This window comes from Mustela putorius, unplaced genomic scaffold, assembly GCF_011764305.1.
Source record: "Mustela putorius furo isolate JIRA1106 unplaced genomic scaffold, ASM1176430v1.1 tig00000873_pilon_pilon_pilon, whole genome shotgun sequence".
NCBI lineage: Eukaryota > Metazoa > Chordata > Mammalia > Carnivora > Mustelidae > Mustela > Mustela putorius.
Window position 1 is genome coordinate 844076 of NW_025421504.1, and position 20070 is coordinate 864145.

Genomic DNA, 20070 nt, shown 5'->3' on the forward strand with positions numbered 1-20070 from the left:
TGCCTGCAGTCTTGTCGCTGACTCCAGGGGCAGGGAGGGCCGGCTCTCTGGGATCCTTCTGTCTGTGTTTACTTCCCTAGCGGCAACACAGAACATCTGCGGCGACTTGCAGATGCCCTCGGCACAAAGAAAACCAGTCCCCAAAGCTGCGCCCGTCTCACGAAGGCCCCACGGAGAGTAGGTGCCTGGCTGGGAGCTCCTCCTCGGTGGCCAGCAGTCCCCTCCAGGACACGTGGAAGTTACTGGACCTGGGATCCAGCCCCTCTGGCCTCACGTCCCAGGATGACTCGGCACCAGGTAGGCTGGGGTAGGGCTCCAGGGTCCTCAACAGGCCAGGCTTGGCCCCTTGCCGCTGACAGAAGCCACAGGCAGAGAGACGGCAGTGGTGACACAAGAAAGATTATTTCAGGGATGCTGTTCCTGGACGGCCAGCATTCAGAACCCTCCAGGTGCAGGAAACACGTCCAGTTTATGTAGGGACCGCATGGGGCAAAGGTCCATGAGTGCGGGCAGGCGGCCGTGACGGCCAGCTCGGCCCGTCATGGGATCCGTCGCGGGGGTCCCGCTGGCTCAGTCCTTCCAGCTCGAGGAGAATTTCCATTCCCACTGGGGACCCTGCTCTCGGGGTCTCAGGGAGAAGCGGGAAGGCAGAACGTGAGCCATGACCATCTGGCCAGAGGTCAGAACAGGGGTGAGATGTGCTGTCCCCGCCGCTGCCGGGCAGGGCTGGGTGGCCACTTCCAGGCTGACATGCGGACAGACACGGGGTGTTCCTTCCGCCTGTGCGGGCGCTCCGGCCACGTCACCCATGGGCCCGTCCACACCCACCGCACGCCCTGCAGGCCACCGGCGGGGGTCCCCTCCCTGGGGAGCTGGTGCATCCACCAGGGCGACTGGGCACTCCCTGTGCCAGCCGGCCTCGCGAGCAGGGCTCTGTCCTTGCCCTAGTCCCGCCTGGTGCTCTCGATGTCAGAAGGATCCACCAGGAGGGCCCAGCTCTCGGGGAGCTGCGTGCCACCCCCCCTCGTGGCAAGACGGCGGAAGGGCAGCCCGTACGGAGCCCCTCGGGGGTCCGTGTGCACAGAGCATCCCTGCTCTGGCTCTGGCCCCACGCAGCATGCTCCGTTAGGTCGATGTGCCCCAACCCGTGTGACCGTTGTCCCTGCTGTGGACTTTGTGGGTTATTTCCAGTCTTCTGTCACACGTGTCCTGTTATAGCGAAGGGTCTTGCAGCCCGAGGGGCTTTGCTTTGTCGGTTCTAGAAGCCGCTGTCCAGCGGGGCTCTGGCCATGTCTGCAGCCACTGGGGTGGGGAGGTGGTGGCCCTTCCGAGTCCGCACTTCCTCTCCCGCCTTCCGGTCCCTGCCCCTTTGTACTTGGAGTTTGCTGTCTTTGTCTTACTGATTTGTGGGAGCTGGTCATTTATGATGGGAATTAGGCCTTTTCTAAAACATGAATTACAGATCTCACCACCCCACTACCCCCCAGGTTCTCACTTAACTTAAAAAAAAATTTTTTTTAAACATTTTCACATTTAAATTCAATTAATTTACACCGAGTGAACTGTCAGTTTCAGGGACAGAAACTGACAGTTCAGGTCAGTGACACGTCGGCTGCTCAGGACGCCCCATCCCGTGTCCCCCCGAGTGCCCGTCACCCAGTGCCCCCGGCCCCTCCAGCCTCGGTCTGTTTCCCGTGGCTGAGGGTCTCTTACGGTTTGTCTCCCCCTGATTTCGTCTTGTTTTGTTTTTCCTTCCCTTCCCCTTGTCTGTTTCTCAGACTCCTCGTTGTCAGTAAGATCACGTGATGGCCGTCTTTCTCTGACTGACTTATTTCATTCAGCCTAACAGCCTCTAGTTCTGTCCATATCATTGCAAATAGCAAGATTTCGTTTTCTGGTGGCTGCATGGCGTTTCGTTGTGTATATACACCACATCGTCTGTATCCATTCATCTGTCGACGGGCATCTCAGCTCTTTCTGTAGTTCGGCTGCTGCGGACATTGCTGCTATGGACACTGGGGTGCACGTGCCCCTTCGGATCACTGCATCTGTGTCTTTGGGGTAAATACCCAGTAGTGTGATTGCTGGGTCATAGGGCAGCTCTATTTTCAACTTTCCGAGGAATCTCCATGCTGTTTTCCAGAGTGGCCGCACCAGCTTGCATTCCCACCAGCAGTGCAGGAGGGTTCCCCTTTCTCCGCATCCTCGCCAGCATCTGTCGTTTCCTGACTGGTTGATTTTAGCCGTTCTGACTGGCGTGAGGTGGGATCTCATCGTGGTTTTGATTTGTATTTCCCTGATGCCGAGTGATGTGGAGTATGTTTTCATGTGTCTGTTGGCCATCTGGATGTCTTCTCTGCAAAAATGTCTGTTCATGTCCTCTGCCCATTTCTTGATTGGATTCTTTTTGAGTTTGATAAGTTCTTTATAGATTTTGGACACTAGCCCTTTATCTGACACGACGTTTGTGATTATCTTCTCCCATTCTGTCAGTTGTCTTTTGGTTTTGTCCACTGTTTCCTTTGCTGTGAAAAAGCTTTTGATCTTGATGAAGTCCCAGGAGTTCACTTTTACCCTTGCTGCCCCTGCCTTTGGGGACACATATAGCAAGAAGCTGCTGCTGCCAAGGTCACAGAGGTCGCTGCCTGTGTTCTCTAGGATCTGGATGGCTTCCTGTCTCACACTGAGGTCTTTCATCCATTTGAGTCTATTTTCATGTGTGGTGTAAGGAAATGGTCCAGTTTCATTTTTCTGCATGTGGCTGTCCAATTTTCCCAACACCATTTGTTGAAGAGACTGTCTTTTTTCCATTGGACATTCTTTCCTGCTTTGTCAAAGATTAGTTGACTATAGAGGTGATGGTCCATGTCTGGGTTTTCTATTCTGTTCCATTGATCTGTGTTTTTGTGCCAGTACCAGACTGTCTTTTTTTTTTTTTAAGATTTTATTTATTTGTTTGAAAGAGAGAGAGAGATCACAAATAGGCAGAGAGGCAGGCAGAGAGAGGAGGAAGCAGGCTCCCCGCTGAGCAGAGAGCCCGACGCAGGAGGGGGGCTCGATTCCAGGACCCCGGGATCATGACCTGAGCCGGAGGCAGAGGCTTTAACCCACTGAGCCACCCAGGCGCCTCAGGACCAGGCTGTCTTGATGATGACAGCTTTGTAACAAAGCTTAAAGTCTGCAGTTGTGATGCCGCCAGCACTGGTTTTCTTTTTCAACATCCCTGTGGCTATTCGGAGTCTATTCCAGTTCCACATAAATTTTAGGATTATTGGGGCGCCTGGGTGGCTCAGTGGGTTGGGCCTCTGCCTTTGGATTGGGTCGTGATCTCGGAGTCCTGGGATCGAGCTCCGTATCGGGCTCTCTGCTCAGCGGGGAGCCTGCTTCCCACTCTTTCTGTCTGCCTCTCTGCCTACTTGTGATTTCTGTCTGTCAAATAAATAAATAAAATGTTTTAAAAAAATTTTTTAGGATTATTTGTTCCAGCTCTGTGAAAAAGTTGATGGTGGTTTTTTGTTTGTTTGTTTTTAAGATTTTATTTATTTATTTGACAGAGATCAGAAGCAGACAGAGAGGCAGAGAGAGAGGAGGAAGCAGGCTCCTTGCTGAGCAGAGAGCCCGATGCGGGACTCGATCCGAGGACCCTGGGATCATGACCTGAGCCAAAGGCAGAGGCTTTAACCCACTGAGCCATCCAGGCACCCCGATGGTGTTTTGATAGGGAATGCATTAAACGTGTAGATTGCTTTAGGTAACATAGACATTTTCACAATATTTGTTTTTCCAACCTATGAGCATGGAATGTTTTTCCATTTCTTTGTATCTTTCTCCATTTATTTCATGAGTGATCTGTAGTTTTCAGGGTATAGCTCCTTTGTGTCTTTGGTTAGGTTTGTTCCTGCACATCTGACAGTTTCGGGTGCAGATGTACGTGGGACCGACTCCTTACTTTCTCCTTCTTCTGTCTTGCTGTTGGTGTATAGAAATGCAACTGACTTCTGTGCATTGATTTTATACCGCTGACCCTTTACTGAATTCTTGTACGAGTTCTCGCAGTTTGGGCGTGGAGTTTTTTAGGCTTTCCACATAGAGTATCATGTCTTCTGCAAAGAGCTAAAGTTTGACTTCTTTGCCAATTTGGATGCCTTTAATTTCTTTTTGTTGTCTGATTGCTCAGGCTGGGACTCTAGTACTATGTCGAATAGCAGTGGTGATAGTGGACATCCCTGCGGTGTTCCTGACCTTAGGGGAGAAGCTCTCAGTTTTTCTCCATTGAGAATGATATCCGCGGTGGGTTTTTCATAGATGACTTTGATGATATTGAGGTGTGTACCCTCTATCCCTACACTGTGAAGAGTTTGGATCAAGAGAGGATGCTGTACTTTGTCAAATGCTTTTTCAGCATCTATTGAGAGTATCCTGTGTTTCTTGTTCTTTATTTTATTTTTTTATTTTTATTTTTTAAAAGATTTTATTCATTTACTTGAGAGAGACAGAGAGAATGAGAGAGAGAGAACATGAGAGGAGAGAGGCCAGCGGGAGAAGCAGACCCCCCGCCGAGCAGGGAGCCCGATGTGGGACTGGGTCCCGGGACTCCAGGATCATGACCTGAGCCAAAGGCAGAGGCTGAACTGACTGAGCCAACTAGGCGCTCGCATTTGACTAAATTCTTTAGATTTATCCTTACATATTTTGCAAATCTCCCATAGTAGTCTTTGGATATGTTTTTCTTCTTCCAGAAGAATTTTAAAGGAGAATTTTTAATGGGAAGCTCTTTCAGGCCTTATTCAAGGAGAGTGTTCCCTCTGCCTCGCGTCTGAGTCACTCTAGTTCAGTGTAAAGCTCAGCCTCGTGTCCCAGCGCCCCAGCAGAGGCCTGGACTCACACTGCCTCTGCCCACGGCCCCACAAACCTGCCGAAGGAAATGCCACAGTCAGGGCGCCTGGCCAGCTCCGTCAGTGGACCCCGCTGACTGTTGGTCTCGGGGTCATGGGCTCAAGCGCCATGTTGGCTGGAGCCAACATACAACAAAATACGTAGCCCAGAGTGTGCTCCTCAGACATGCTGCGGTCATGCTTGAAGGCACCCATACGTGGCAAGGAGGTGAAGAGCTTTTAGAGCCAGAGAGCCCGTGAAGGAGCCCCCGACTGCAGGCTGATCGCCACCGGCAGCTTTGACCCCGGGGCCCCCGTCAAACTGGGTAAACTTGGCACTGGGTGTCGTAGCCTCACGGTGTTCAGAAAGCAAGTGACAAAACTCAGGGCCCATCCAGGGTGGGGGTGTGACAGGCGATCCTGGCTCAAAGACAGAGACTGGGGAGGATCCCCCCCACCCTCCACGGGAAGGTGAGTCAGAAACAGCTCCGTGCCCTGCCTGCCCAGAGCGGGGTCAGGGCCCTCGCCCAGACACTGGCAGCAGGGCTGTCACTCTAACTTGTCACCGTGAGAGAAATGCTCTCATGGGAGTTGGTCCCAGTTACAAGGCCTGGGTGGCCTAAGGATTTCAGTTCTCAGGATTCTGAACCGGTGGAGCCCCCAAGGACCGGGTGGCAGTGGAGACAGGCCGCTTTAGGGGGCCTCCTTTGTCCCCGGCCATAAGCATCCCCACAAATCAGATTCCAGTTGAGAGTGGGATCCCACACACAGGGGTCAAGGCACTGGGAATGAGACCGGCAGAGCAGAACCTGGAAGACACAAGGTCTGACCGGCTGAGTTTCATAGATTCAAACCAGTAAGAGACTCACAAGAAAGCATGTTCGGGAAACAAAGAATTATAAAGAAAGACCAAGCAAGCTTAAGAAAAGAACAAACAGGAACTTTAAGAAAAGGAAAACGTAATTATTCAAATTAAAATCTTGGTGGGTGGGTGGAACAGGTCGGTGATGCAGACATATATGAAGAAATTACTCCGGACAGAGCGACTGGAAGAGAAGCAGGAAGAAAGCAGGTCAGGAGCCGCGAGGACGGCGTAAGCAGGTGTGGCAGGACGCCTGCCGGCCAGAGCCTCCAAAGGACAGAGTCTGGGCCAGAGGTGCCCTGGGAAGATCCGCCGAAGCCAAGCGCGCCCCCCCTCCCCCCGGGCAGCCTGGCAAACCCCAGCACGAGTAACCGCCCGGCCGGGCGCGGGATGTGTCCGACAGCCTCGAGCGCGCGGGCGTGGGGGCGGCGGCGGCCACCGCCCGCTCGCAGCGGTCCCTGGTGCCAGGCGACGCCTCTCCCGGGCCGCGCGCACGTGCTGTGGGCCCGGAACCCCCGAGCCCGGGCACGCGTCCTTCACCACCCGGGCGAAACGAAGACTTGAGAGACAGTGAGAACTGAGCAGCTCGCCCGCCCCCCCCCCCCCGTCCCGCGCTGAAAACCAAAGGACCCAAAGTAGCAGGTGGCTGACTTTTCCGTGAGGGCCACAGACCACAGGCCGTCACGCCCGCGGCCACACCCGCCGGACTCCACTTAGGAAAACGGGGCAGCCGTGCTGCGTCAGCTCAGTGCACGGCCGCTTGCTTTCTTCTTTATCTTTTTCCGAGTAACCCCAGCACCCAGCACGGATGTCGAGCTCTCCGTCTGGACATGAAGGGCTGCGCACCCCAGCAGGGGCTCGGCCAGGTGCCCTGCTGTCCGCTTTACTCCTTAGGACATTTTATTTCTGTTCTGGAAACCACACACGTACGTGTGCTTGGTGAAATCTGGGCATCTTTTGCCACGGAAGGCCTTAAAGACGGCGGGAGTGGTCCCCGGGGGGCGGGGGGGACAGGGGAGGTCAGGCAGCTCGTACTGTGGTGAGGTGGAGGTCACTGCGGGGTCACGGCTGGTCTGCGGGGGCTGGTGGCGGGGTCGTGCCAGGCTTCCCGGGGGGAAGCGGCTGGAGGCCAGGACGGGGTGGACGAGTTGTCCTGGAGCCTGTGCCCTGCGAGAGGACCATGCCAGAGGAAGCTTGTCTGCGTGCAGGCCACAGAGGCAGGGGGCACACGGTAGGTCTTGCAGGGGGAGGCAGACTCAGGAGAGGAGGGCCGGAGGCCGTGCGGCGCTGGGGTTGGACAGGACAGAGGCAGGGGCTTTAGGGGTGGCCAGAACTGTGCACTCAGCTGACGGGGGCACTGGCCACGCTTCATGGGGCCCGGCAGAAGACACAAGGCCCCAAGGGCAGGTGTGAGGCTTTGTCTCTCCTGGCACAGCTGACGGCTGTGGGTCCCCTCTCTCCCCAGCCCCTACCCCACTCCGGGGCAAGGCGGACTTGGGGGTAGGCTGCAGGCCCATCTGCCCTCTCCGCCTGAGGCCAGGCGACGCAAACACCCACGGGAGAGTCCAGAACAGAAGCTGTCCGAGCTCTGACAGCAGAGATGCCAGAGACCGCTGGAGAACCGTCCAGGGAGCAGGTCTGCTGGTGGGACAGGAGGCTCCGGTCAGATCCTCTTTCTTGCTTTTTTATTTAAGTATTTAAGTGTGACCCAGAGCCATGGCCCAGAGAGGAGGAGGCTGTGGGAGGCTTGCAGAACCCAGTTGTGAAACGGCCGTTGGACGAGTCGGGAAGCAGGTGGAAGGCGAAGGCCCAGCAGCGTCCGACCCACGGTGCGCGGGGCGGCCTGCTGGCTACCGCCGGCCGTGGCAGAGAGCCTCCTGCGCCGGGAGAGAGCAGCCCCTGCCCCCAGCAGCCTGCCAAGCTTGTGCACAGGTCACAGGACAGCCTCCTGGGAGTGACTTAAAACACTTTATCTCATCGGGGCACCCCCAGAAACTTGCATGTGCTCCCTGGAGCCAGGACGGGACAGCCAGAGTGGGGGGCATCCGATCCCATCGCTGACCGTGGCGCGGCCAGCACAGCAGTGGGACCGACACACTGACCCACACAGGGGAGTCCCTCAGTTTGCACGTTAGGTCCAGAGGCCGGTGAGCCTGGGGCCGGCTCCTCCGGGATTCTCCCTCATCCTGCTGGTCCAGAAGGGCTGCAGAGCTCTGACCGTCGCGGGGGGAGGCTGAGCGCCTCTTGCTCGTCAGCGCGCAGGGAAGTGCTTCTCCAGAGCTGCTGACAGGCCCCTTCCACCTCATCAGGGCGTTGTCTCAGACCCTGAGGACAGCAGCCAGGAGCTGTGTTGGGGTCCTCAGCGGGAAAGCTGGTGTGGAGGAGCCTTCAACACGGTCTGTGCAGCGGGGAGGGTTGCTGTTGTCCTTAGTGAGCGGGGCTTCGTGATGAAAAGGCAGAGGCGTCTCAGTGTAGGCTTTTGGCTCGCCCTTTGAAAAACTGAGGTGGGGGGAACAGGTTGAAATGAATGCGGTTTAGATGTTTTAACGAGCTACAGAGCTGTACACCGGAGTATGGAGTACGCATAACCGAGTTACCTGTATGATACTTGACGTCGTGTAAGCGTACTTTTGAAGACCTCACTGGTTTCCTCAAAGACACTCAGGCAGACAGGAACTCTGCTGGAGGGGAAACGTGTGTTCCCAAGCCCGATGGTCGAGTACCAAGCTGGAAATCGGACCCCAGACAAGCAGTCTGGAGGCTCCATTCTAGAAACTAGGATGAAGTGGGTTCGCGTTTGTCCATATTCGGTGCGTGGTGAGTAGCCGTCGTGAGCAGTCGGAGTGGCGAGTCGTCCGATGGTGTGGGACATCTGCGTCCAAACGGGAAGAAGTACCTTTAGTTCACGGTGTATCTCGGGGGCACGTGGTTCTTACACTGGAAGGACACACACGCTCCTTGGTTTCTAGGCGGGACCAGAGCCACCCCCATCTTGCCTCCACAGGCCTGGCCGACCCCTGCTGCACCCCCATGTGAGGCTGGGGCCTGAGCCCAGACAGTTGCCTGGGGTCCAGATCACCTGATGGCACCCAGCGCCTCTGGGTCGCCCCTCGTCCCTCCATCCTGTCTGAGGGGTAGGACCCCCCGTCCCGGCCCTCCGCCCAGCCCCACTTCCGACAACCCCGACCCACACCTGCTTCCTACCCCTCTCTCTTCTGGCTCCACTGCAGGGCCTACGGGCCACAACCTCGGCGCCCCACCCCCCCAGCCCTTGTCTGTGGACACCTCCTCGCCACCTTCCTTTGCAAGCGCCTGCCTGCCTCCCCCGCAAGCCCAGCCCCCATCCTGGGACTACGTGCACCTGGGCTGGGGGCATCAGCCTTGATCCTTGACCCTCCCCTCTTCCCCGCTCCCTGTGGTCGGCCTGAGCCCGTACACAATCGGTGCTCAATCAAGTTGAGCAGGGAGATAACTGGAAAGAATGGAACCCAGGGAGGCCCTTAGTCTGCAGCCCAGGGATCTGGATTCCTGGGAAGAGCCTATGATTAGAGCAAGTGCCCAGCATTGTTGACAAAGTAGGTTTTGACAATGGACTCTTCCTGGGAGGAAGTACTACATCTCGTAAAGCTGTTTTCTCCACCTTGAAACGGCCGGTTGCTAGTTTTCCTTGAAGCTAAGTGAGTGTGTTTTCAAGGGGAAGAGGTCATACAGGGGAAAGAACCAGGCCTTGTAGATGCCAGCGCATCGGTAAGGAGGGGCCAGCCCGGAATGGCCCGGTCGGAGCAGGAGGGACCGCCCTCCACCAGCAGTGCTGGCCGCACACTTAAATGACTTAAAATCAAACCTGAATATATACAGAAATGGAACTGAGGATTCACAAAAGACCAGAAGGTTAACCTGAGATGGGATTTAAAAATCACAAATGTCTAAAATAATCCCTTTATCACTTCAAAAATGATCTAACTGGAGAGAGATTTTCTTAAGCAAGATGCCAAACTTCACATACGAGTAATTCATCCCAGCGGAGCAGGACGGTAGCACTCAGCCAGGGCCGCCGCAGAAAGGCACAGCTGTCGGGGCCCCACTGGCAACTCAGCGCCTGCCTTGGGAAGCCTGACCCAGCTCGGAGGGGCAGGCCGGGGCACTGGGTCTTCCGGGAAGCGCTGTGTTGGTGAGTCTGTCTCGGGGGTGGTTGGGGCAGTCAACCCCACAACACGTGTCCCGGCCACGTGTGTGGACACTCAGGAAGCAGAACGCCCACTGGGGCAAAGGGGGCTCCAGACCTCAGCTAGTCATGGCGAACACCTACTTCCTTGTGGCTGAGAAATAAATGTAAATGGTACAGAGGGTTTTCCCCCAGAAGACAGTCCCCTTCTCCCCTCCCTCCCCGTCACCCCCTGCCTGCCTCCCGTCCCATCTCTGTCCCCCAGACCACAGCTGTCCAGTCCCCTGCCCCTCTCCAGGTGTGCCCTGCTCTCTGTGGCCACAGAAGCAAATATTTTAAAATGTGCGTGCCTCCCCTTTTCTTTTTAGTTGTATACAGCAGCAGACAGCTTGCTTTTTAAACCCCCAGCGGCCGTCTTTCTCTCTGTTGGTACAGACAAACAGAGCTAACACTTCCCAGTGATCCACTGCTGAATACAGGCTTTAAGTGCTTTGTATTCACGAACGTTTCAATGGCCTGTGGTCTTTGCTCCTAAGACTGTGCTGCTGTGTATGTGCGGGTCTGTGGGAGTCTGTTGTCAGGACGGTATCTCCAAGTCGAATCACTGGGTCAAAGGTGTGAGAGGTTTAAGTTCTGTGGAGCTATTTCCAAATCACCCTCAAGAAGTTGGCCCGGTTTGTGTTCATGGCTGCAGGGCGTACGAGTGTGTTTCCTAACTCCCATAATGGTGGACTTTTTTTTTTAAGGCTTTATTTATTTGAGAGAGAGAGAGAATCTCAGGCAGACCGAGCTGAGCACAGAGCCCCTTGTGGGACTCGACCCCAAGATCAGGGCCTGAGCCAAAACCAAGAGTGAGTGGCTTCACGGTCTTGTGCCAGCCAGGAGCCTCCGGCACTTCTAGATTTTTATCCAGCATTTTCTCTTTTGCCAATGTGATGATGAGAAACACATTTCATTATTGGTTTTAATTTGCAGTTTTGAACTGTGGGTGAGGCTGGCTGTCTTTCAGGTGCTGTGGTCATTAGGTTTCGCACAGTGTGTAAAAGTGACCGCGGAAGCTCGCAGGGTAAGAAAATGCATGTTCGTTGTGAGCTGTGAAAGTCAGACCCTGCTCTAGGGAGGGGGCGGCTGGAGATCTGTTTTTACAAATGAATGTAACCTGAACGGGGTCAGCGGCCTTTCAGGAAACCGCAGGACCACTGCTGTCCCATTTTCAAGTGAGGAAACCAGGGCCCAGGACTCTGAGTGCCTGCCCAAGGCCAGGGAGCTCCTAGCCAGAGGGCCCAAGTACTGGTCCTGCCTGCACTCCTGGAGCTCCGGAGGAGCAGGGGCAGGTGGCCGGGGGAAGGGCCAAGGCTGTCCCAGAGGTCAGACAGATAATGGCGGTGGGGGGGCACCTGAGGAATGTGGCTGTGGGGTCACCTCCTCCAGAGAGGAGGCGGGCTCTGCACCGGAGGCCCCGCCCACTCAAGGTGGGTCCTGCTCCAGCTGCATCATGGGAGCTGGTGGGCGGGAGCTCTCCTGTGGGGTCTGAACCCTGCGTGGAGACCCTCGCCCTCCTCCCTTGCTGCCTCCAAGGGGATCCCCTGGGGGTCAGAATGAGCAGGGGGAGAAGGGCTACAACTTCGAAGGGTACAGTGTGGGTGTCACTTTCTTTTCTTTGGATTATTGTTCTTTTGAAAATTACATTAGTGTTTCCTGGAATTAAACATTTTGCTCTTTAAAAAGGATTGCATAAAAGGTTAAGAAAAGGCTATGCATGGTGCTACTAACTGGCTTCTAATCCAAAATTATTTTTAAATCCTGTGTGGTAAGAATGTTTCCAAACAGATCTCTCTACAGAGATGACATCTGAATCAGATAAGCACGTTGCCAGGCTGTTCTTAACCAGCAATCCACGGAAAAACAGACCCAGCCACCTTGTGTTCACAGCCCGAGCGCGCGTGGAGGCCTCTCGGCAGCGGGTCCCTTTCTCAGCAGCTCCCAGAGCTCAGAGGCCAGGGCTCTGCCTTCGGGTCAGCAGACCTGGGCCCACAGACACTAGGTTATTCCCCTAAGGTCTCCCAGCTCCCAGTCAGGGGGGATCAGGACCAGAGTCCAAGCCGATGCCCTCCGGACCCTGAGCCCACCGGCTGAGGAGAGTCGCGCCATGGTACCTGTGGACGCCAGGCACAGATGGCTGCGTGCAGGACTCAGGGAGCCACGCTAACCACCGGGCGGTCCTCTGGGTGGCGGCGGCAGCGGGCCGGTGGGCTGGCTCTAGCAAGCCCGTGACACCGTCCCACAGTTGACCCTCAGTGGCAGATGGTGCAACGCGCCAGATCGTCCCATTTTTCCAGAGAAGCTGGAAATCTTGTTTTTATGTAGCACATTTTCATTTTTGAGTATTGGCAACTAGTTAAAAAATCAGAACAATGTGTGTGCCAAATTACCGCTGGTTTGGCCGGCCCCGCCTCGTGCCGTGTGGCCCCCCGGCTGGGGGCTGTGCCAGGACTGCACACGCAGAGGAGAGGACAGACGACACGCTGCCGTGACTCTGCTCAGCCGGCGGGCTCCAGAGAGAGGCCCGGCCTCTGGCAAGGTTCCTTCCCAGCCAGGGAATCTGGTGACTGCTGGGAAGACTGGGCTTCTCTACTGGAGAGTCCGGAATGTTTCCGCTTGTTATCGCAGGGCAAACACACCAGGCCCTCCTGGGCTTGTCCTCATGTCCATCCTGCAGCGTGTCACCTGCCTCTGACTAGGGCTGAGTGGGCCCCCAGGACTCCGTCTTATCTGTCCCCTTCTTGGTGTCTGTGTTCTTGAGTGGAGACTGTCCTGTGCCCTCCCTGAAGGCTGCGTCGGCTCAGGAGCAGGGTCTGGACCTTCCTCTGAAGGCACCTTGCTTCAGCTGTGGCTCTGTGAGCCCAGCCCTGGTCTGAGGTCATAAAAACATACAGTGAACATGGGACCTTAGAGTTACCCCATCCACGGGGTATCACCAAGGGTATTACCATCTGGCTTCCACAGAGATGCTCTTGTTTTTCTCATGAAACCCAGGGTTTGCACACACGACCGCAGGCTGAGGGCCCAGCACCGGCTCTGAGTGACGACCACTTGTGATATGGATTTGTGATAAGACAGGTTAGAATGGCACAGGTTAGGTGACCTGAAAGAATGTCTTGTGATTCTATTGTAAATGCACCTGGAACAATACATTCTCTTCTTCCCGCGTAGCCCTCATACCTGGGCACTCACCAGGGACCTCCCCTTGGGTCTGAGAGCCTTACTGGAATGTGAGCATCTGTGAGACAGACAGACCTAGGAGAACCTTGTGAGACCCGACTCAGAGACCAGCAGCATAAGCCACAGGAAAGGAAGCCAGCTAGAGCCAGGGGGGCTGGCCTCTGCGCCAGAAACATGTTGTGAGGCAATTGCCAGTCGGGGCTCATTGGCTGGGCTCTGGGAGCATGAGCTGCTGATGGGTGGAGGGCCTCCCGCTGGCGGGCTCAGCACGCGTTCTCACTGGCCACTGCCACAGAGAGACCTCATGAGCCACGTGGGGACAAGGGCTGGCCCTGAGAGCCAGGAAGCTTATTCGGCACTGTGACTGTTAGGTTGTGGGACCCCAGGGGGCAAGGGGTCTCCCCCCTGCTGCCCTTCACCCTCTTGGCTCCGCCTGTTCCCACTCTCAGGCAGGACTGGACGGGAGTACCTGGCATACCAGCGAAACTGGTACGGGTTGCTGTGCGCTACCTGTCAGCACTGTTGTGATCACAACCAAAGAAATCCCAGAACCAGTGCTCTGGTCAGAGAGGGGAGCAGCGCCGGGTCCTGAGCTGGGCGAGCAGCGCCGGCTTCCTGCCTGGGCTAATGATTACAACCTGAGACATTTTAAGAAGTGCAGAGTGTCCTGTAAACTTTTCGAGAAGCAACGGTCAAGTAGATCTTTGTTAGCTCTCCTCTTGAAAGCATTTTGATGAAACAGTTATGCCACTTGGGGGAAAGTTTATGTAGAAAGAACTTCTATACCAAAGTAAATACTTTAAGAAATAGCCAAATCGGCTTACTCTTCCTCGGCGTGTGTTCTGGGGCCACAGCATGGCTAATGCCCTCTTCCTCTTCTGGCTATTCTATGGACTATGCTTTAATGTCTCTCTGTAAACAGCTAGGAAATTGGACAAAATATATGAAACAGCTGTTTTCAGGCATCAGGTAATAGTCAGCACAGGATCATGGTCCTTGAAAAAAGGAAAACAAATGAGGTGAGTTCCAGAATCCCCCTGACTTTCTGCCTGAAGGCAATTTCTGGGCTGAAGGCACAGAGAGGGAGGCCAAACAGAACTCAGCAGCAAAGTGAGTTGCAAAAATGGGAATTGGAGTTTGGGAAGGCAGAGGGGGCTGGCAGTCGCAGGACAGTCTAGAAAGGAGGGTACTACACAGAAGAGAGCTCCAGAAACCTGTAGAGGCATGTTTTTGAGTTCTCCCTGTGTACTAGCCCATAGACATGTAGCGTAGCTATCTGTACGAAAAGGGGAAGGAAAGACAGACAACTTGTAAGCCGAACCATTTCCAGAGCTGTCAGAGTAGGGAGATACTCAGTCCGAGGAATGAGTGTCCGTCGTCACCTCCCTTTAATGGAGACTGAGAGAAGTCACACGTCAGCAGTAGGCCTAGGTACCTCTGGAGTGAAGACCCACGTAGACTTAGACTAGAAAAGTTAAAAATCTTTGAAATGACCAGTCAAGGAACCTAACTGCCCACCAAAATAAAACCAACACTCTAAAAAAATTTTTCAAGGAAATGTTACAATGCCTAACACCCGATCAAAACGTACAAGACACGTGAAGAAGCGAGAAATGTGATCCACATGCGAGAGGAAAATCCATCGGTAGGAAGAGGCCCAGAAATAACCGAGCAGACAAAGATATTAAAAAGAACTGGAATGACTGCATTCAAGTATTTAAAGGAAAACATACACACGATGAGAAAAACCGAGAATATGAAAAGTTCTAAACAAAACTTCTGTAGGTGGGAACTATAATATTTGATAAGGAAAGCTCACTAGATGGGATTAACCCAAGAATAAAGATGGTAGAAGGAAAAACAGAAAGTTCCAAGTCATCGCAAGAAAATCTGTCCTAAATGAGACGCCAAGAGAGAGCGAGCCTCGGCCTCCTGCCGGCATCCATCAGTCTACCAGAAGGAGAGAACAGGGAGAGACTGAACTATTCCAAGCAGTAATGACGAGGGTCACCTGGGTGGCTCCGTCGGCTGAGCGTCTGACTCGGATTTCAGCTCGGGCCGTGATCTCGGTGTCATGAGATTGAACCCGTGTCACGCCCCACGCTGAGCGCAGGGTCTGCTGAGATTGTCCCACTTGCGTGCTCGCTCTCTGTAATAACAAAACAGATTCCCCCTAAATTTGATGCAAACTCTTCTCTCACAGATCCGGGTTCAACTACCCCAGCAGCTGGCTAAACACACGTGTGCCACCCAGGGAGGGCTGCAGCTGAGTTTCTAGAAATCAGTGATAACGAAAATCTAAAATGCAGTCGAATGAAAAACGAAGGACACAGTGCGTGGAGATGAACAAATAATCACGGCAGACTTCTCTTCAGAAACTGCGAGCCGGAAGACAAAGGCTCACCGGGTTTAAAATACTGAAAGAAAAGCCGTCAAAATGGAATTCTGTATCTAGCAAAAATATCCTCCAAAAATTAAGGCAAAATAAACGCTTTCACAGATAAACAAATCTGATAGAACTCACCACCAACTGACCCCCCACTACACAAAATGTTAGAGGATGCTCTTCGGACTGAAAGAAAATGATGCCGGATGGAGATGGGGGTCAACAGAGAATAATCCGGAAAGGCAGACATGGCGGGTCTGCAGGTAAATGAAGAAGACAGGCTTACATTTTCTTCACACGCTAACTGTTTAAAACGCACGCATTAACAGTGTCTTATGGGGCTTGTGAGATGTGTGGAAGTCAGAGGTGTGTGCTACCTGTCACAAGGTGGCAGGCGTGGTGGGACAGGGAAGGGGAAGCATGCTCTTGCAAGGCTCCTGGAGGTGACATTGTGCAACAGCGTGTCACAGCAGAATGAGGTAAGTCAAAAGTGCACGTAAACCACAGAACGGCCATTAAAAAACAATGACAAAGAACAGCCAGTAGTGCAGTATAGACCCAATGGAGTGAAAACATCAACTCAGAGCAGCCTCGGACAGAGGGAGAGAAGAACAGGGACGGACAGGACAGAAAACAACCCGCGAGTGCGATCTAGCAAAAAGGTACATTTAAAACATTAAAACCAATCACGTTGACGATTATATTAAACGTAATGGTCTAAATATTGCATGAAAAAGCCGACTGGGAGCAGAAAGCTAGTCTCGACTGTGTGCTGTCTGCACGAAACCCACTTGTACATGCAGAGGCAGAGACAAGAGAGGCTGGACGGCTGCCTGACGTCCAGCAGGGTGGACTTCCCCACGAGGAGTACTAAGATCACGAGGTACATTTCGTGACGGCATGGAAGTCAGTTAATCAGGAGGACACAACTTTCCCAAGTGTGTATGCTCCTAATGCCAGCGTGGCAAACGCATGGAGTCTATCGACTCTCAGAAGAAGAGCCGCTCGGGGGGCTCAGTCAGTTGAGCATCCAACTCTGGACTCAGCTCAAGTCGTGATCTTGGGGTCGTGAGATCAAGCCCCATGTCAGGCTCTGCACTCGGCATGGAGTCTGCTTGAGATTCTCTCTCGTCTCCCTCTGCCCTTCCCCCCGAATTGTGCTCTCTCTCTCTAAAATAAATAAAATCTTTTTTTAAAAACCCTCTCAGAAATGGAAGGAAATGTAGAGGGGTCCGTCATTATACTTGGGGCCTTGTGGATTTCTCCGTCAGTAATCAGCAGAACAAGGAGACAGAAAAGTCAGCCGGGGTCTAGAGGGTTTCAGCAGCTCGGTCAGCTAGCTCGGCTGAACAGGCGTGTGTACGGCTCTGTAACCTGCACCAGAACACACATTCTTTTCAGATGCACCTGGGACATTTGACAAGATAGGTCACATATTGGCCATCAAACTGGTCTTGGTAAATTTGAGAAGACGGTAATCATACGTACTGTATTTGCTGGCCGCAAACATGTTATATCAGAAATCAAGAACAGAGAAGTATCTCAGAAAATAACAACCAAACAATGCTCACGGGTCCAAGAAGAAATCACAAAGTAGTCCTTGGAAACGTAAGCGTCCAAATACTTACATGAGAGAAGAACACCGTTCTGAATTCAGTCGTCCACCTGACCACCTCGAAAAGCTAGACAAATACGGGGCGCCTGGGTGGCTCTGTTGGTTAAAGCGACCGACTCTTGATTTCAGCTCAGGTCATGATCTCGGGGTGGTGAGGTCGAGCCCCATATCAGGCTCCACGCTGTGTGCTTGAGATCTTCTCTCTCCCTCCCTCTGCCCCTTCCCCATCTCTCTCTCTCTCTGTCTTTTTTTAAAAGATTTTATTTATTCGACAGAGAGAGAATGAGCGAGCACAAGCAGGGGAGTGGCAGAGGGAGAGGGAGGGGGGAAGCAGGCTCCCCGCTGAGCAGGGAACCTGATGCAGCGCTGATCCCAGGACCTTGAGGTCAAGACCCGAGTGGAAGGCCGACACTTCACCTACCGAGCCACCTGAGGGCCCCACCCCATCTCTAAAATTAAAAAAAAAAAAAAAAAAATCTTAGAAAAATAAGAACAAACTAAATTCAAAGTTTAGGTTTATAGTAGGAGAAAATAGTAAAGATACAAGTGGGGAACAATGAGGGGCGCCTGGGCGGCTCCGTGGGTTAAGACTCTGCCTTCACTCGGGTCATGGTCTCAGGGTCCTGGGATCGAGCCCCGCATCGGGCTCTCTGCTCAGCGGGGAGCCTGCTTCCCCCGCCCCCTGCTCTCTGCTTGTGATCTCTCTCTGTCGGTCTCAAATAAATGAAATGTTTTTTAAAAAAAGAAAAAACCGACGGATTGGACTCCGTGGACAACGCAGAGTCTGCTTTCCCAGTGACGCGGTGAAGACGTGAGAACGTAAGCCACAGGCTGGGCAGCGTGTCGAGGACTTGCACCCAGAACATACAAGGAACTTCACAAGTCAAGAATGAGACACAAATGCACACAACAGAAAGTAGCCAAAATGCTTGGTAAGACCCTTTACAAAAGAAGATCATTAAATGGAGAAAAAGCGCACGAGGGATGCTCGAGGGTGAAGCCAGGAGGGCACTGCAGACCTGAAGAACAGGGCAGCGCCCGCTCCCGTGACCCAGACCGTGTTGGAGCGGCAGGACGTGTGCGCACACGGCGGCCGGGGCGGGGGTGGGGGTGATGTGATGCCGCTGCTTTGGGAAGCCGTTTGGCAGTTTCTTAAGTTAAACGTGTACTCACGGCACAGCCCAGCCCTTTGGTTTCGAGGCTACCGTGCAGGAGAAAGGGGAACGTCCATGCAGGGCCACCTGGGGGTCGGTGGCTAGACCCGGTCGGCTCTTGATCTGGGCTCACGTCATGGTCTTGGGGTGCTGGGATGAGCCCTACATCAGGCCCCGCCGTGCTCCGCAGTCTGCTTGTCCTCTCCCTCTGCTGCTCCCTCATACGCTCTCGCTCTCTCCGATAAATAAGTTAAAAATATTTTTTTAAAAAGTCATGCACCCAGAGAGTTTAGCATGAATGTTTATAGCTGCTTCGAGCCCAGATAGGGGACGAGCGAACGCCCCCCCGGGGCACAACGGAACACTAACCCGCAAGTAAAGGAGCTCGGGTCATCCGTAAGAACAGGAATGTTCTCGGGAAACATTTCTTGGGTTTCTGGGAGAACCAGGCTTCAGAAAGTGCCCAGTGTCTTGTGTTCCACTGACGGGAAGCTCTAGAAGAGACTGTGGGATCAGTGGCAGCAGAAGGCAGGGCTGGCTTGGGGCTGCAGGGGTCAATGTTCCAAACGCATCGAGGCGCACGTTTTCTAAAAGCCATTGAGATGTACGGTTAAAAATGGGCGCATTGGGCGCCTGGGTGGCTCGGTTGGGCGACTGCCTTCAGCTCAGGTCATGATCCTGGAGCCCCAGGACTGTCCCGCATCGGGCTCCCAGCTCCGCGGGGAGTCTGCTGCTCCCTCTGGCCTGCTCCTCTCACGCTCTCGGTAAATAAATAAAATCTTTAAAAAACAATGGGTGCATCTATTGCCTGTAAGTTGTAACTGGATAGAAGCAATTTTCTCAGCAAGGAGCCGCGGCCATCCAGGGACGACTCCCGGCGGGCGTCCCTCCTCCACTCCGTGTGCTCGGTGTCTGTCCTGCCGTCACGAGGACACCACCTGCATTCCTTCCAGGTTGCTGCGGGACCTCGGAGGATCCTGGTAATTCTTATCAATTTACTCAGCTCTTAATTACTCCGCGCTGTGGAGCTTCGGAGCTCCCGGGGGAGGTCATTGCCGCCGCCTGTGTCCTCCCCCGGGCTTCCCGGAAGGGCCCCAGGAGCCCCTGCGGATCGGCAAAGGTGAAGATATTACCCTTTAAAAGACATTAAACCGGGTATAGAACAAACCCACTTGCATTTTTTCGCCCGCTCTTACCTGAAATAATGGCCTGGTTTCCATCGGCTTCAGGGGAGACATCCGCCTTCTCATCTCATGGGGTCGTTTTGCATCTGGAGAAGGCTGCAGATCGGTCACTCACGCACCTCTGCTAGGGAAGGGCCACCGCGCGGCCCCCGCCAGCCCCCGACTGTGTAACAAGGACCGTGCACTCACGAAGCAGGCGGCCGTCCTGTTCACAGTTTCCCTCTTTCTGACATTTTATCTTGTCCCCCAGGCGCTTGCTGTTCTAGAGGGAAGCTCCCCAGAGTCCCGGGTTGGCCTCCTCGCCCACAGCCACCCCCACGCCGGCAGTCCGTCTTCCCTAAGGACATCATGGGGTCGTTTTCAGAAGGCAACTGTCGCCTTCCCCTCCAAGCCTTCTACCCCTGATTTCTCGCTCTTTCCTTGTAGAGCTGGCTGGACCTACAGCCACAGGATGGTGGGCATCTCATCCACTCACAAACTTGAAGGCAGTGAGGCTGGGTTTTCCACCAAATACGTGTGGTTGCTGGGTTCTAAAAATATACCCTCCATCAAATTAAAAAATTTCTTTTATAACCCAGATTTATTGAGAGTTTTCATCACAAATAGGT

The 20070-nt window shown here is 53.9% G+C and overlaps 1 protein-coding gene and 1 long non-coding RNA gene across 7 annotated transcripts in view; one reads left to right on the forward strand and one right to left on the reverse strand.

Moving 5' to 3' along the window:
* The window catches only part of CCDC57 (coiled-coil domain containing 57), a 93327-nt gene that overhangs the window by 67159 nt on the left and 6098 nt on the right, over positions 1–20070 (forward strand). For all 6 annotated transcript variants that reach the window (XR_006608288.1, XR_006608286.1, XR_006608289.1 and 3 more), the window contains one exon: positions 81–297. Coding sequence is in view for 1 of the 6 variants with exons in the window: in XM_045085627.1 (XP_044941562.1) it covers positions 81–297 (217 nt within the window). In the remaining 5 variants the exon portion in view is untranslated. The remainder of the gene's footprint in view (positions 1–80; positions 298–20070) is intronic.
* On the reverse strand, positions 10694–17266 carry LOC123393511. The gene is made up of 3 exons (XR_006608290.1): positions 17138–17266; positions 12892–15272; positions 10694–12815 (listed from the first exon to the last, which is right to left on the reverse strand). It is a non-coding gene; the product is annotated as an uncharacterized LOC123393511 (long non-coding RNA).